The sequence below is a fragment of the Carassius carassius genome, chromosome 38 (assembly GCF_963082965.1).
Source record: "Carassius carassius chromosome 38, fCarCar2.1, whole genome shotgun sequence".
NCBI classification, from domain to species: Eukaryota; Metazoa; Chordata; class Actinopteri; order Cypriniformes; family Cyprinidae; genus Carassius; species Carassius carassius.
In genome coordinates, this window is record NC_081792.1 from 8,332,106 (window position 1) to 8,346,407 (window position 14,302).

The following is a 14,302-nucleotide window of genomic DNA, read 5'->3' on the forward strand; positions in this document are numbered from 1 at the left end:
AGTTTATACAATTCTTCCTCTCCTATGGTAGAGAATGAGTGGAACTGTTCCTCAGGGGGTCTATAGTGCACTGTCTGATGTGATACTGTAGCTGACAGCTGAATGGTTGCAATTTTATCTCTAATAGTATCGATTTTAGAAGTAAAGTAGTTCATAAAGTCATTACTGCTGTGGTGTTGGGAAATGTCAACACTTGTTGAGGCTTTATTTTTCGTTAATTTAGCCACTGTATTGAATAAATACCTGGGGTTATGTTTGTTTTCTTCTAAAAGAGAAGAAAAGTAATCGGATCTAGCAGTTTTTAATGCTTTTCTGTAGGATATGTTACTTTCCTGCCAAGCAATACGAAATACCTCTAGTTTTGTTTTCCTCCAGCTGCGCTCCATTTTTCGGGCTGCTCTCTTTAGGGTGCGAGTATGCTCATTATACCATGGTGTCAAACTGTTTTCCTTCCTTACTTTAGCAACTTTATTTAAAGTGCTAGAAAAGAGAGAGTCCATAGTTTCTGTTACATCATCAAGTTGTTCTGAGGTTTTGGATATGCTAAGGAATTTGGATACATCAGGAAGATAACTTAAAAAGCAGTCTTTTGTGTTAGAAGTGATGGTTCTTCCATACTTGTAACAAGAAGTAGAATTTACAATTTTGGCTATATGAATTTTGCAAAGAACTAAATAATGATCTGAGATATCATCACTTGGCTGAATAATTTCAACACCATCAACATCAATTCCATGTGACAGTATTAAATCTAGAGTAAGATTTCGACAATGAGTAGGTCCTGAAACGTGTTGTCTAACACCAATAGAGTTCAGAATGTCTATATATGCTGATCCCATGCATCATTTTCATTATCAACATGGATATTAAAATCACCAACTATTAAAACTTTATCTGCAGCCAGAACTAACTCGGATGTAAAATCACCAAACTCTTTAATAAAGTCTGTATGGTGCCCTGGTGGCCTGTATACAGTAGCCAGTACAAACATAACAGGGGATTTATCATTAACATTTGTTTCTCTGGATAATGTTATATGAAGCACCATTACTTCAAACGAGTTATACTTGTAAGCTGCCCTCTGAGAAATCCTCAAAACGTTGTTATAAATTGAAGCAACACCTCCACCTTTGCCTTTTAGATGCGGCTCATGTTTATAACAGTAATCTTGGGGGGAGGACTCATTTAAAATAATGTAATCATCAGGTTTTAGCCAGGTTTCTGTCAAACAGAGTACATCTATATTATGATCAGTGATCATATTATTTACAAAAAGGTTTTTCGTAGAAAGGGATCTGATATTCAATAAGCCAATCTTTATCATTTGTTTATCCATATTGCTTCTGTTTTTTATTTGTTGAACCTCAATTAAATTGTTAATCTTAACTTGGTTTGGACGTTTTTTGTATTTTCTAGTTTGGGGAACAGACACAGTCTCTATAGTGTGATATCTAGGTGAAAAAGTCTCCATGTGCTGAGAATTAACTGACCTCTGTGACGGGAGGCAGCTAGCAGACAGTCGGTTTAGCCAGTCTGTCTGCTTCCTGACCTGGGCCCCAGATAGTCAAGTATAAACACTAAGACTATTTGCCATATTTCTAGAGAGAAGAGTGGCGCCACCACAGGAGGGATGAAGACCATCTCTTTTAAACAGGTCAGGTCTGCCCCAAAAGCTCGTCCAATTGTCTATGAAACCTATGTTATTCTGTGGGCACCACTTAGACATCCAGCCATTGAGTGATGACAATCTGCTATGCATCTCTTCACCACGGTAAGCAGGGAGGGGACCAGAGCATATTACAGTGTCTGACATCATGCTTGCAAGTTCACACACCTCTTTAATGTTATTTTTAGTGATCTCCGACTGGCGAAGTCGAACTAGAGTATTTATTAAATTACCCTGCCACATTTATAAGGACTATTAGCCCATTTCTGTAAGGACTGTATATATAAACTGCAGTCTGGTTTTTTGTTTGTTTTTTTATTATTCTTCAATTTAAACCTTTTGTTCTGAAATTGTTAAATAACTTAAAAATAACTTCAAAGTTGTGAAGTGTACCTTTTAAATTAAACTTGTAAGAAGTCATCCATCCATTGTGTGGAGCTGGATCCTAACACAGCGTCATGAGCCATAGGTTTTAGAAACTCCCTAGATGAATGGCCAGTCCATCACAAGGCTCACACATAGATTTTAAGAAGTAATTTTTATTAAATTGTATTGATTTAGCATGAGGTGACAATGTTCAGTTTTACTTCAACATAATCAGTGGCACAGTTAAACTCCATGTGGCTCTACTTAACCTCTCCCTAGACTCAATTTACTCTTCACTGGGGGAAAGTTCAGCCAAGAGACAATCCCTCTGCTACGGGGGCTCTGCAACTAGAAACCGAACAATGTACGGGACTCGCTAAACTAGTCGCATCCAAAGCCATATCTAAGGTCCTCACATTCTTCCTATCCTTAGTTCAATTTTGGATGCGTGTCTCTAGTTCTGAAATCTTCTCTGTCAGCCTAACTATTTCCCTGCATTTACATATGTGAATTCCTCACCGCTTACAGCCCGGCTTCAGAATGACACTGCCTAGCATCCATCCGGCGAATCTCCACTCTCTAGCTAACAAAATGGACAAAATCTCCTGCTCTACCGAATTTGAAGTCGGAGGCTTAACTTGAAGTTGTTCAAATCAAACCGCATCCCCTTTAATTAGTGCTTATATATGAAGTATGAATGCAATTTGTATATCATCATCTGCTATGTTGATCACGTGACCTACAAAGTTAAAACAAGCACAAAAACCTAAAAGATATAAGTGACAGGTTTAATTAATGTATTTGTAAGTATCTTGATAATGAAGAACTTTGCCCATGTTGTGGTCTTGTTGCAGAAACGGCTGCCTTTTTATTTTGTGATTGTAGTATAGCCAATACTGTTGATTTAAAATTTTTATATTTTTAACTTCACTAATGTGATCAAGTGTTATCCTTAAAGCTTTTTTTTATTATTATTAGAAAACCCAAAATCGTTATCTCTTGAATATTTTGTTAAATAATTTTATGTGAAAAAAATTTTTCTTGTATAGTATCTCATACTATGATGAACACATTAATTTTTTTATTTACTGTTTTATGGCATTATGATTGTTTGTCAAATACAACCTCTTACCATGATCTTTTATGTAATATTTGGCAATAATAATAAAAAAGAGGGTCAAGTGCACAAACACCTCACAGCGACTCTGCAATATATGCACAAAGGGTACTTCGATCAGCTGCTCGAAGATCTCACCTTTGGAGAAGACTGTTGATTTGATACTCTAAAAATGTAAGTATTACTACTCGAAAATTAACATTACCCCATAATGAACAGGACAATCTGACTGTTGTGTCTGCTCCAAACTTTCGTGTGCCTGCACCCCATGAGCACGACTACCTGAAAAACATTTACACAGAGTTTACAAGTACATGCATTGATTTATTACTTTTGTAGTGGGCTAAACCACTGAAGTGGTTCAAACTTATAAATAAATTATAAATTTATCCAAAGCGACTTACAGTGCATTCAGACTAAATGTTTTTACCTAACATGTGTCCCCTGGTATTCGAACTGAGGATGAAGACACCACAGCAGCATCTGGTCCTGATGAGACCGTAAAGGGCAGGTGGAGTGAGGGAGCGTCTCATCTGTGACTCTCAATCATTTTCAGGATGATGCTGTGGTCTTCTCCATCCTCAGTGCACACACCAGTCTACAGACATTTTCATGTCCTACAAAAATACACCTACACAATACAAAAAGTCATTACATTATTCTTTTGTTTCAGGTTTTTCCCTTTTTTCACCTTTCCTTGCAGGTACTGCTCCACCACAAAATATCAAGAATAAGAAAAGAGGTGTAATAGTTGTTTAAAATTACATTGATTAAAATAAAATACAACTTAAGATTTAAAATGTTTCATTTATTTTTGTAGTGTACTTACACAGATCCTTTGATGTTAGCATTCCTTCATCAGTGTCTCTGCAGCAGATAAACACACGTGTGTCTCATCTGTCCCTGTAACATCCAGACAAGAGTCCGTCTCCTCTGTCATATATCTGTGATATACTGCATTTACATGTTGAGTTAGTTACTGATGTAACTCACATTTTATCCAACACAAATGTTCCTTAAAATATCAATATTGCAAATGGACAAATAAAATAGATAACTTATGTTTAGTTATTTTATGTATATTTGTTTGTTTACATGACTTACACTCATCCATAGAGGTGTTGACAAAAGTGAATTCTACACAATATCACACACACATCACTCAGACACCTGTTTCATGTCTGTTAAATGAGCTCATCTACAATACTTATCAAACCAGTCAGATGATAAATAGACATTTTAGTAATAGTCTTCAAGAAGTATATATGGTTTATGTAAAGCCACTATTGAGTCGTGTACTTAATGGAGCTCCCCTGTTAGTTATGCATTATAAAACATGTTTACAGCAAAATCACAAATATACACATTATGTAGGTGACAGACAGGGTTTAGATTAAGCCTGTGAAACCTGGGGATAGCGTCTTTAGACCTTTTGCTTATATGTTGCTTACTTTACGCCTTAGTTTTAATAAATTATTAACTCCAAAAACAATACCACTGTATGAAAATGACGTATACACTTCAATTTAAATAATTATTTCGGGAAAAATATATATATTCTTACCGTTGTCTCTCACAGCAAGCTGTCATATTCGTCTTCTTTCCAGTTTAACGGCGGTTGACATCCAGTTTATCTGTGCATTACCGCCCTCTTCTGTTCCGGAGTGTAGATCTGATAATACGTTTTCCTACTAAAACATACGAATCTCTAATATTGTCCCCTAACATTAATATCTACACACACATCATGCATCAAATCCTACCTAAAACCCCTGCCTCCCTTAAAACGTAATCAATATTCTACTCTGTGCCCTAATTAAAGCCGCCATATTGCCAAGAACATATAGTTTTGAGATCTTGTGTGGTTCTGTGTGATTTGGACAACTTCAAGTTACGCCTCCTACTTCAAGTTACGCCCCCGTCTTGCAGTCTGCAGACGTACACACTTGGGCTTCCAGATGTTTAGAGCGGATTGCAATGCAGAATCAAAGGGGAAATAGCGTGGTGGTGGGACATGCTTCTACCTCAATGGAAGATGGTGTACAGATATAACAGCATTGAAGAAGATGTGCTATCCTGGTCTAGAAGTGTTCTTCATCAATTGTAAGCCTTTCTACAGGTCAGTGGATGATGCAGTCAACATGGGACTTCACTACATCCTGCAACATCTGAACAAATCAGGGACTCATGCAAGGGTCCTGTTTGTGGACTTCAGTTCAGCGTTCAACCATCATAACAATACTCCACCAGACCAAACTAACCCAGCTTTCTGTTCCCAGCTCTATTTGTCAGTGGATCACCAGCTTTCTGACATATATACAACAGCTAGTGAGAACTGACAATTCACATCCAACACCTGCACCATCAGCACTGGCACTCCTCAGGGATGTGTGCTCTTCCCACTGCTCTTCTCCCTGTACACCAATGACTGCACCTATTCTGACTCCTCTGTCAAACTCCTGAAGTTTGTGGATGACACTACAGTCATCGGTGACAAGTCTGATTACAGATAGGAGGTTAAAAAGCTGAACTTTAGTGTTAATTAAGCAGTTAAATTAACACAATTCAATTTTTATTTAATTTTTTGCTAGAAATTAAGTCAAAAAATGAAAATATTGGCCAAAAACTATACTGACTTCCAGCCGCAACTCAGAAACACAATTAGAATTGCACACACGGGATACTGTTATTCAGTCAATGAAAGATTATAACCTGTCTTCAAAAATCATTCAGATGAAGGAATCTCAGTAGACAGTATGACATGATCATTGGATTCGTGTATGTACTTTGTTGCTTCCCTAATCTAGGTTTTGGGTGTTTCTGTTGTGGAGTATCAGCCTCTGACAGCACAGCATTACCTTTACACCAAAGATGTATTTCTAAAAGTAACAGAAAAATGAATGAGAATCCAGAGAATCAGGAGAAGTCAACATCTTCGCTCTAAAAACTAAGTAAGATTCATTGTCTTGTTGCACTGGGACACATTATCAGTGATGTTCCCTGGGAAACTAGTTGGGTATGTTGGGTCTTTCAACATCTCCCAGGTGATCTGGCTGGGGTTGATCAGGCCCCAATCTGCATCCAAGTAGCAACTGCACTCTTTATCCAAAGCCACATCAGGTTTTTACATCTTCCCATATGGATTTGATGGCTGTTCTTTTTGCTGCCCCTTTGATCCCTAGCCAACTATAAATTGTAAAAACTCACCATCTTGTAAAGCCTCTGCAGCCCTACTCTATATGCTCACATAGCTAATGATCATGTCTGACTGGAGTAGGCCTAATGTTGTTTCACAAAATTATTTTTTGGTTAAACATGTTTACACTTAAAAAATATTGAGTACATTTTAAACCTATACAAATCAATTAAACATACCTTATGAATTCAATAAATATGAGTAGAAAAAAAGTATATCTATATTACTTATACTATATATATTATACTATATATTACTTATATCACTTTTACGGACTTTTAAATTAAATGTTCCCTCCTGGTGGAATGACCTCCCCAACTCAATCCGAGCAGCTGAGTCCTTAGCCATCTTCAAGAATCGGCTTAAAACACACCTCTTCCATCTTTATTTGACCCTCTAACTTTAACACTCACTATTCTAATTCTATTTTTTTTTTTAAATCTAACTTTCTAATCTTTTTATATTCTATTTTCTTTTCATTAATTATGTGTGTGTGTGTGTGTGTGTGTGTGTGTGTGTGTGTGTGTGTGTGTGTGTGTGTGTGTGTGTGTGTGTGTGTGTGAAAAGATCTCTAACACTAGCTTGCTCTATTCTTTTTTTATTCTATCGGTTTTCTTTTTTTCTTTGTCTTTTTTTTATATTATATTATTTAAAATCCCATGTTACGTGTACTGTGTTAACCTAACTGAGACTTGTTATAGCACTTATATATCATTGCTCTTTTTGTTGTTTTTGATTGCTTCCACTGTCCTCAACTGTAAGTCGCTTTGGATAAAAGCGTCTGCTAAATGAATAAATGTAAATGTAATGTAATGTAACTACATTTGGTACCTAGTGTAAAACTAAGTAGACCCAATTAGTTATTTAAATAGTACAATTTTACATTTAATTCAAATATTTGAGTAAGCCAACTGAATGAATGAATGATTTATAGAGAAATAAATAATTAATTCATAAATAAATAAATAAAGTGAACTTAGTTTATTGGATACAATTTAAAATAGCAGCTAACTATTAGCTTGCAATAGCACTCATACATGTGCTAACATATGTAACAGACTTTCACTACAATGGCACTTTCACAGTTTTAATGTAGTTTATATAGTCTTTGGACATTACAGTGGTCTTAATGTTTCTTGTCCCACTATCAACCTAACCACAGGCTCTACTCTTCAAAATGGTAACCCCCCAAAACAGCAAAATAACACAGACCCCTGTAAATCTTGACATTGAACAGAAAATTAACCACAAACAGATCTTATACTATCATAATTGTGTGCAAAAATAAACAAAATAGCATTTAATTTCATGAACTCTTCAGTCTGTATCAAAGAATGATGGGAAAAGCAGATTTCCCTCTATTTGTATGATTGTTAATTGAACTTATGTTGTGGTTAAACATAAAAAGTATAGTAATAACTGTAGATTTTAGGCATTTGTTTTGGTCTGACCAACAAAAAAAAACATTTTTAAGATATCTAAAGATTTTATTAAGGTAATAAAGCCACAACACTCAGTTGTGAACGCTCTTTGCTCACGGGCAGCCTCTCTTTGCTGATCTGAGGCCAGTTAGCATTGTCTGTGTTCAGCTGCAGCTGCTCACAGTTGATTGGAGGTTATTTTTATAGGAGGAAAGTGTATGCAAGCTCTCCTACTGCTCATAGAAAGCTCAGGGACTCTCTAAATACCAACAGCATGAACACTCTAATGCTCTGTGTGTTTTATGTCATATTCTTCAGAGTTTATGAGATACAATGTGAATCTCACCCAAAGCCTTCATGTGGATACCCTCCATCCCAGTGGTGCAGGTCTCTGGAGATTGCCATAGAATGTGGGGTAAGTCTGTTTAAGAGGTTGATTTTAAGTCTTGAAACAACTAAGTTCTTTCTTTTTTGCCATCTTTAAATGATAGAGGCATTTCTGCCGCTCAGTGTCATTATTGTAATGATTTGTGGCTTGATAAACTTGTACAATAATGTTGCTACATCTCAAGGCAAGTCTGTCTTTTTATTTAAAAATGGTTAAGGTGACCAACAATACAGAATTATTAATCTGTTTTCACTTGCCTTATGCAATGTGATAATACCTGATGTTAATTTGCAGTGTGTTACTAACTGCTAAGAATATTGACTTTTATGGAGTATTGCACAGAAACGCTGATCTTGTAATGAAGCTGTGTTCAACATCACTTTCAAAGACTTCTTTGTGCTTATAAATTACTGTCATGCTTTTGAACGCAAACTGCTTCCAATTAAACTGGCCACAAGGTTTCTCGTTTACATCATGAGTTTGATGATGGTCCTCATGTCTACAACTGTATGTTTTTCTACTCCGAGTTCAGGGTCGGAAGGTCATCCTGTAAATAATTTGTTTAAATATGGGCTTTAGAAAACTTTAACTTTTTAATATTTGTTAACTTCCAGTGGCTATAGAAAGGTATCACACCCTCACATTTTGTTGCTTTGTAGCCTGAAATGAAGACAGTGGGGTTTTTTTCTGCTCTATATATTAAGTGCAACGTATAACATCCAAGTGAAAGCTATAACATCAACATGTCAGAAAGAAAAAGTATAAATTTGTATAAATTAAAAAATGAATCACTGAGTTGGAAAAAGGATCACCCCCTCCTGAAAATGACTTGTAAACTCAATCAACTAATCACATTCTCAATGGCACACAAAACCATTTGACTGTGATCAGCTGTGGTGCCTTTGAGCTTCACCATGAAAAGAGCTTTCCTAAGCATTTCAGCCCTTGGTAGTGTAACTGAAGAGAACAATCAACTATGGGTTGTTCAACTTGGGTTTCAGTGAAATTTCCCATGTCTGATTTATCTCAGAAATTCTTCTTTTCATGCAGTGATACTTAAATTACCCCGAGATTATAAATTGATATTTCCATAATTTAACAACACTTTGCATGATTTACAATTCCCTGAATTTCGTTAATGGTCACATGATGTTTGTGTGCTATCAGACAAAATTAATGCAACTTTTATGACTTGATTATTCACAATCCAAGAATGTTGCCTTTCTGTATGTTTCCAAACTGGACAATGCCTAGATTTATTTTCTTTTTTACTATTGTTTTCAAGGTTTTGACCCATACTCAGAATTCGTGCTCTGCATTTAACCCATCCAAAGTGCACACACACAGAGCAGTGAACACACACCCACCGTGAACACACACCCAGAGCAGTGGGCAGCCATTTCTGTTGCGGTGCCTGGGGAGCAGTTGGGGGTTCGGTGCCTTGCTCAAGGGCACCGAAGTCATGGTATTGAAGGCTTAGGTGCCCTTGAGCAAGGCACCGAACCCCCAACTGCTCCCCGGGCACCGCAACAGAAATGGCTGCCCACTGCTCCGGGTGTGTGTTCACGGTGGGTGTGTGTGCACTTCGGATGGGTTAAAAGCAGAGCACGAATTCTGAGTATGGGTCACCATACTTGGCCGTATGTCACTTTCACTTGTTTTTGTTCTCTTTATGCATCTGAATAGGTGTGGAAACAATGTATGGAGCTGAACGCAACCCGGCCAGACCCAGAGGTTCCTCCCGTAGAGCTCACTCTCTATTATGAGAGCCTTTGCCCAGGCTGTAGAGCGTTCCTAACAGAGCAACTCTTCCCAACTTGGACTTTACTTAAAGATATAATGAAGGTCAAGCTGATACCCTTCGGCAATGCTAAGGTACACCTCTGCTCTTTCATAGGTGTGTGTGTGTCTGTGTGTGTGTGGTAGTTTTATTTTATTTTTTTTTATTTTTTTTTGTGATGTTTTCTGTGTCTATGATTTAACTTGCAATTTAAGGAACTTCCTGAAGAGAATTCATTCACATGTCAACATGGAGAACCAGAGTGCTATGCTAACATGGTTGAGGTGAGTTTATTAGCCAACAATAGTGTTTACTACAGTATAAGGAAAATCTACATTTCATTAAATAAAGTATATATATATATATTTGTTTTTTTTTTTTTATGTTAGGATATTACGTTTTGAGTATTGTTTTATTAGCTTAGCAACAAGGCAGCTCACTTGGTTTTGTGGAGGAGTTAAAAAAAGTTTCTCTTTCTAGTTAAACTTTCCTAATATTTCTTTTAATAGGCATGTGTTTTATATGCAACCAATCATGCAGCATTTCCTGTCATCTACTGCATGGAGTCATCTGCAGATGTACTAAAATCTGCTAAGCCTGTAAGCATCTCTGGGTCAACATTACTGTCCCTCATTACAGCATTATGTTTCAGTGAAGAAGAGCCATTATGAGTTTCTCTTTCTCAGTAGTTTTTTTTTTTTTTTTTTCTATGCTAGTGTTTGCAACTCTATGCACCGTTTGTTAAATGGCAGACCATAGAGTCTTGTGCTAAAGGAGAGCTTGGCCACAGTTTGATGCATCAGAATGCAATGAAGACCCAGGCACTCAGACCAGCACACACTCATGTTCCCTGGGTCACCTTCAATGGGGTGAGGCCCTCTCAAAGCAGAGCAGCTGCACTAATCAAATCCGTTAGGTTGAAATAAGAATAAGATTTCTGATGAGAGAGTTTGAAATGTACATGAATGTTTTTTTTTTTCCACAGGTATACACGAGTGAATGGGAAGATAAGGCTATGTCCACTCTTTTCACCCTTGTATGCAGTTTGTACAAAGTACAGTATGCTCATGTGTCTTCACATGTACCTTTTGTGATTGCTGAAATATGCTAATCAACAGGACTCGACTAAGAATTTTACTTCTCTTACAGGGAATCAAGCCACCAGTCTGTACTGGAGCCCTGAAAAAACTGGACCGAAGCTTTTGCTAGTTGAAGACCGAACTGTTGCATAATACACACAATTGTGATATCAATATTTTTATTTTTCCAACTGTAGTCTAAAAATTAAAGTACTTTATTTTATAATGTTAACACCATTTTAACCAGATGTATGTGTACTTGGCTATAAGTGTTTTTTGTAACCTCATTATCCACTACAAATAAAGAGTTAAGAAAACCATGAAAATGTCAGCAAATCAATAACATGCAGCACATACTGCCTTCTGTGGCATCTAATGTCTTCCTAATCACCTTTTGTCTCAGTGGAACATTTCCATTAGAAAATTTTCTAATGGATTTTTCAAATCTGTTAATACATGGAAAATCTGTTAGTATAACAGACAAATCCATGATGTCCTCATGTTTTGTCATCGAATTCAAAATGTTGGCACTGCTTGCTGCTGGAACTGCACTGAAATCACTTAAAGTTTCAAAAAACTGCTCTACCAATTCTCAACCATAAAAATGCACTTGGCCGCCTATAACTTTTCATTGCTTTATTTTCATATTTTGGCAGAGTCCCTATCACTTTCTCATTCTATCTCTAAAAGTAACATTTAAACTCAATTTCACAAAGCTTCATTCACAAAATCAAAAGTTGGAGTTTAATTGTGATGTACTTTAAAAATGCTGTATTGTCACATGAACATCTGCATATAAAGTATAAGTAACACATTACTTCAATTTCTGTAGATCCACTGAAAGCCACAATTACTTGTGATCCAATTTTCTTCCAATATTTTATGTTACTGCTACAAACCCCTTTACACCAGCAGAGAGCAGTGTTTTATATATATCTATATTTTATCCATTTAATTTTTTTTGTAAATGGTATACTATGTGACATGGGTATAAAAACGTAATGTTTAATATTTTAGTTATTAAAATTATATTTTTTAGGGACACTGCTGGGTCTTTATCTTTTTTTTTTTTTCATTGTTTCAGTCTGTTTTAAAAAAAATATGAACAAAATAATTAATCATTGAAATGAATGGATCAATGTTTCATTCATAAAGATATGTTTCATTACTGGATAAATCAGCGTTTGAGAAATCTCTCAAATGAATAATGGTTTTCAAGCTTCTAGAAAGGATGTAGACTCGCTCATAGACCTTGGCCATTCAGTGTCTTACACCTGATGCAAGCTGCAACTGGTAGCCAGTTTAGAGAGATAAACAGAAGTGTGACATGGGTTTTCTTGTGCTGATTGAAGACCAGTAATGCTGCAGCATTCTGGATCATTTGTACTAATTAAACACATTGAGAGTCCACACAGTAACGTCTCCTGGCTCCGGGACTCAACTGGGGACCTTCTTGCTGGGAGGCAACAGTGATACCCACTGAGCTGTCATGCTACCCTCGTTATTGTCAAAAGTTCAATAATGCTTCATACCTATATTTACCAGCAGAGGGCAATGCCACGGAACTTTTCTCCAACAAAACATGCCTTTAACTCCTGTGTCCAAAGGGAAGAAAAATAAAGAGGACAGAGGCTTTAGACTTTTTATTCCCTGCCATTTTAACCCATATAAGTGCATTTTGAACATGAAACACGTGTGTATTGTTTGTTTTGAGCAAATTTAACAATGTCTACGTTGTTCACTCACTCAATAAAATCTGAATCTCATTTCTCTGAGCAAAACCGGAAACGTCTTCACAGAATAATCAGTACCTCAGGGTCAATTGAATCTTTTTTTTCTTTTCAAGATGAAAATAGTGGTAGAGCTAATCGATAAGCAGTCATTACCAAGAGTTTATGCACTAGCCTATTAAACAAACATCTGTGCATAAATCTATTAATTCCTGCAAAATAAACCTATTTACCTGACAAATGTAAAGTGTATGTTCACATTTATGCTGCTAACTTTAATTTGATAAAAATACTTGGAAAATCTCATAAATTGTAAAGTTTAGGTTCATGTTGAAGAATGCTGAGGACTTTCAGCTTGATGTTTCAACTTCTGGTTGTTACAACACAATGTTTGAAAACCCCCCAGGGCCAGTTGTTTAAAAAGCTTAATCTGGATTAGAATGATCTGGATTTGGGAATCTAGAAACAGGTCGTTTTTTTATTTTTTAAGCAAAATTGTATTGGATGACAGTGATCTAGATACAAACTTTTTCATATTTCCAAATCTGGATTACTAGTGCTCTATGGAGTTCTCTATTGATCTATCGACTGATATCTATTGACTCTTTAAGTGTGCTCTGCATTGCTGTTCTTGTTGTCATGCAATTTTAAAAGAATTTAAGATGTTGAAGTTAAGAAGTTAATAACTTGGAATGTAGTGCACAAGACTTTTATGATGCAGTTTTGGTGCATTTGCAGCTTTTGTGCTGAACTATCTCTTAAAAAGTAAATATGTGAATGTGTAGTGTACATCTGCATCACAGACTCGCATCTTGGTAAAACTGTATTTGTTGAAGTTGAATTTCGGAATTTCTCAAATTTCTGTCGCACTTCTCCAAGTGGATAGCTGGACATTTCAACTTTCCTAGTTGAACAGAACACTGCACAGCACGTGGACACAACCCAGTAACATCCTCACACACAAATCTATGCTTTTATTGCATCGGCTAATTAATGCTTTGCTTTCCATTGAAACGTCAGAGATGCACTATGACTGACTGAGCAGACTTTCCACCAGATGCTCTTTTTGCAGCTTCAGGTACACTCATTCCCCTCAGTATCTGTCATTATCATCCATTATGACTCTGCAGTAACATAAGGGCAGGGAGTTGACATCACTGATATAAAAGTGTATTTTCTATTATTATTTTTTTAATATAGTAAATACCTGCACGGCTGCACCCTCAGTTGCCCCAGAAAGTATCTAATTTAAGATTTTTTTTTATTTTATATATTGTAATTTCTTTCGTTTTAAAGAAATATCAAATCTAATATCAAATATATAATATGAAAGCTTTTATTCCCCTCAAGGAAAACGTCACAGAAAGAAATTTGAAATGATAAATCAATTGTTACTCTTCTACATAATAAACTCACTTCATACATCACATAAAAGTCACCTTAAAACCTGTTGGTTAAACGGCTAATAAAGGTGACATTAGTTCTGAGAAAAACTCAAACATCATTTGTTTCAGGATGCCAGTTAGTTTAATATTTTGTATCTAAATGGAATGGAATTC

At 36.2% G+C, this 14,302-nt stretch overlaps 1 protein-coding gene across 1 annotated transcript; it reads left to right on the forward strand.

Annotated features, from left to right (window-relative positions):
• Positions 1–7,983: 7,983 nt before the first annotated feature.
• ifi30b (IFI30 lysosomal thiol reductase b) lies at positions 7,984–11,339 on the forward strand. Its single transcript, XM_059528726.1, has 7 exons — positions 7,984–8,181; positions 9,841–10,029; positions 10,150–10,218; positions 10,444–10,533; positions 10,651–10,803; positions 10,920–10,988; positions 11,084–11,339. The coding sequence occupies exons 1-7, from the start codon at positions 8,041–8,043 to the stop codon at positions 11,141–11,143; spliced, it is 771 nt and encodes a 256-aa protein (XP_059384709.1). The 5' UTR covers positions 7,984–8,040; the 3' UTR covers positions 11,144–11,339.
• Positions 11,340–14,302: the final 2,963 nt, after the last annotated feature.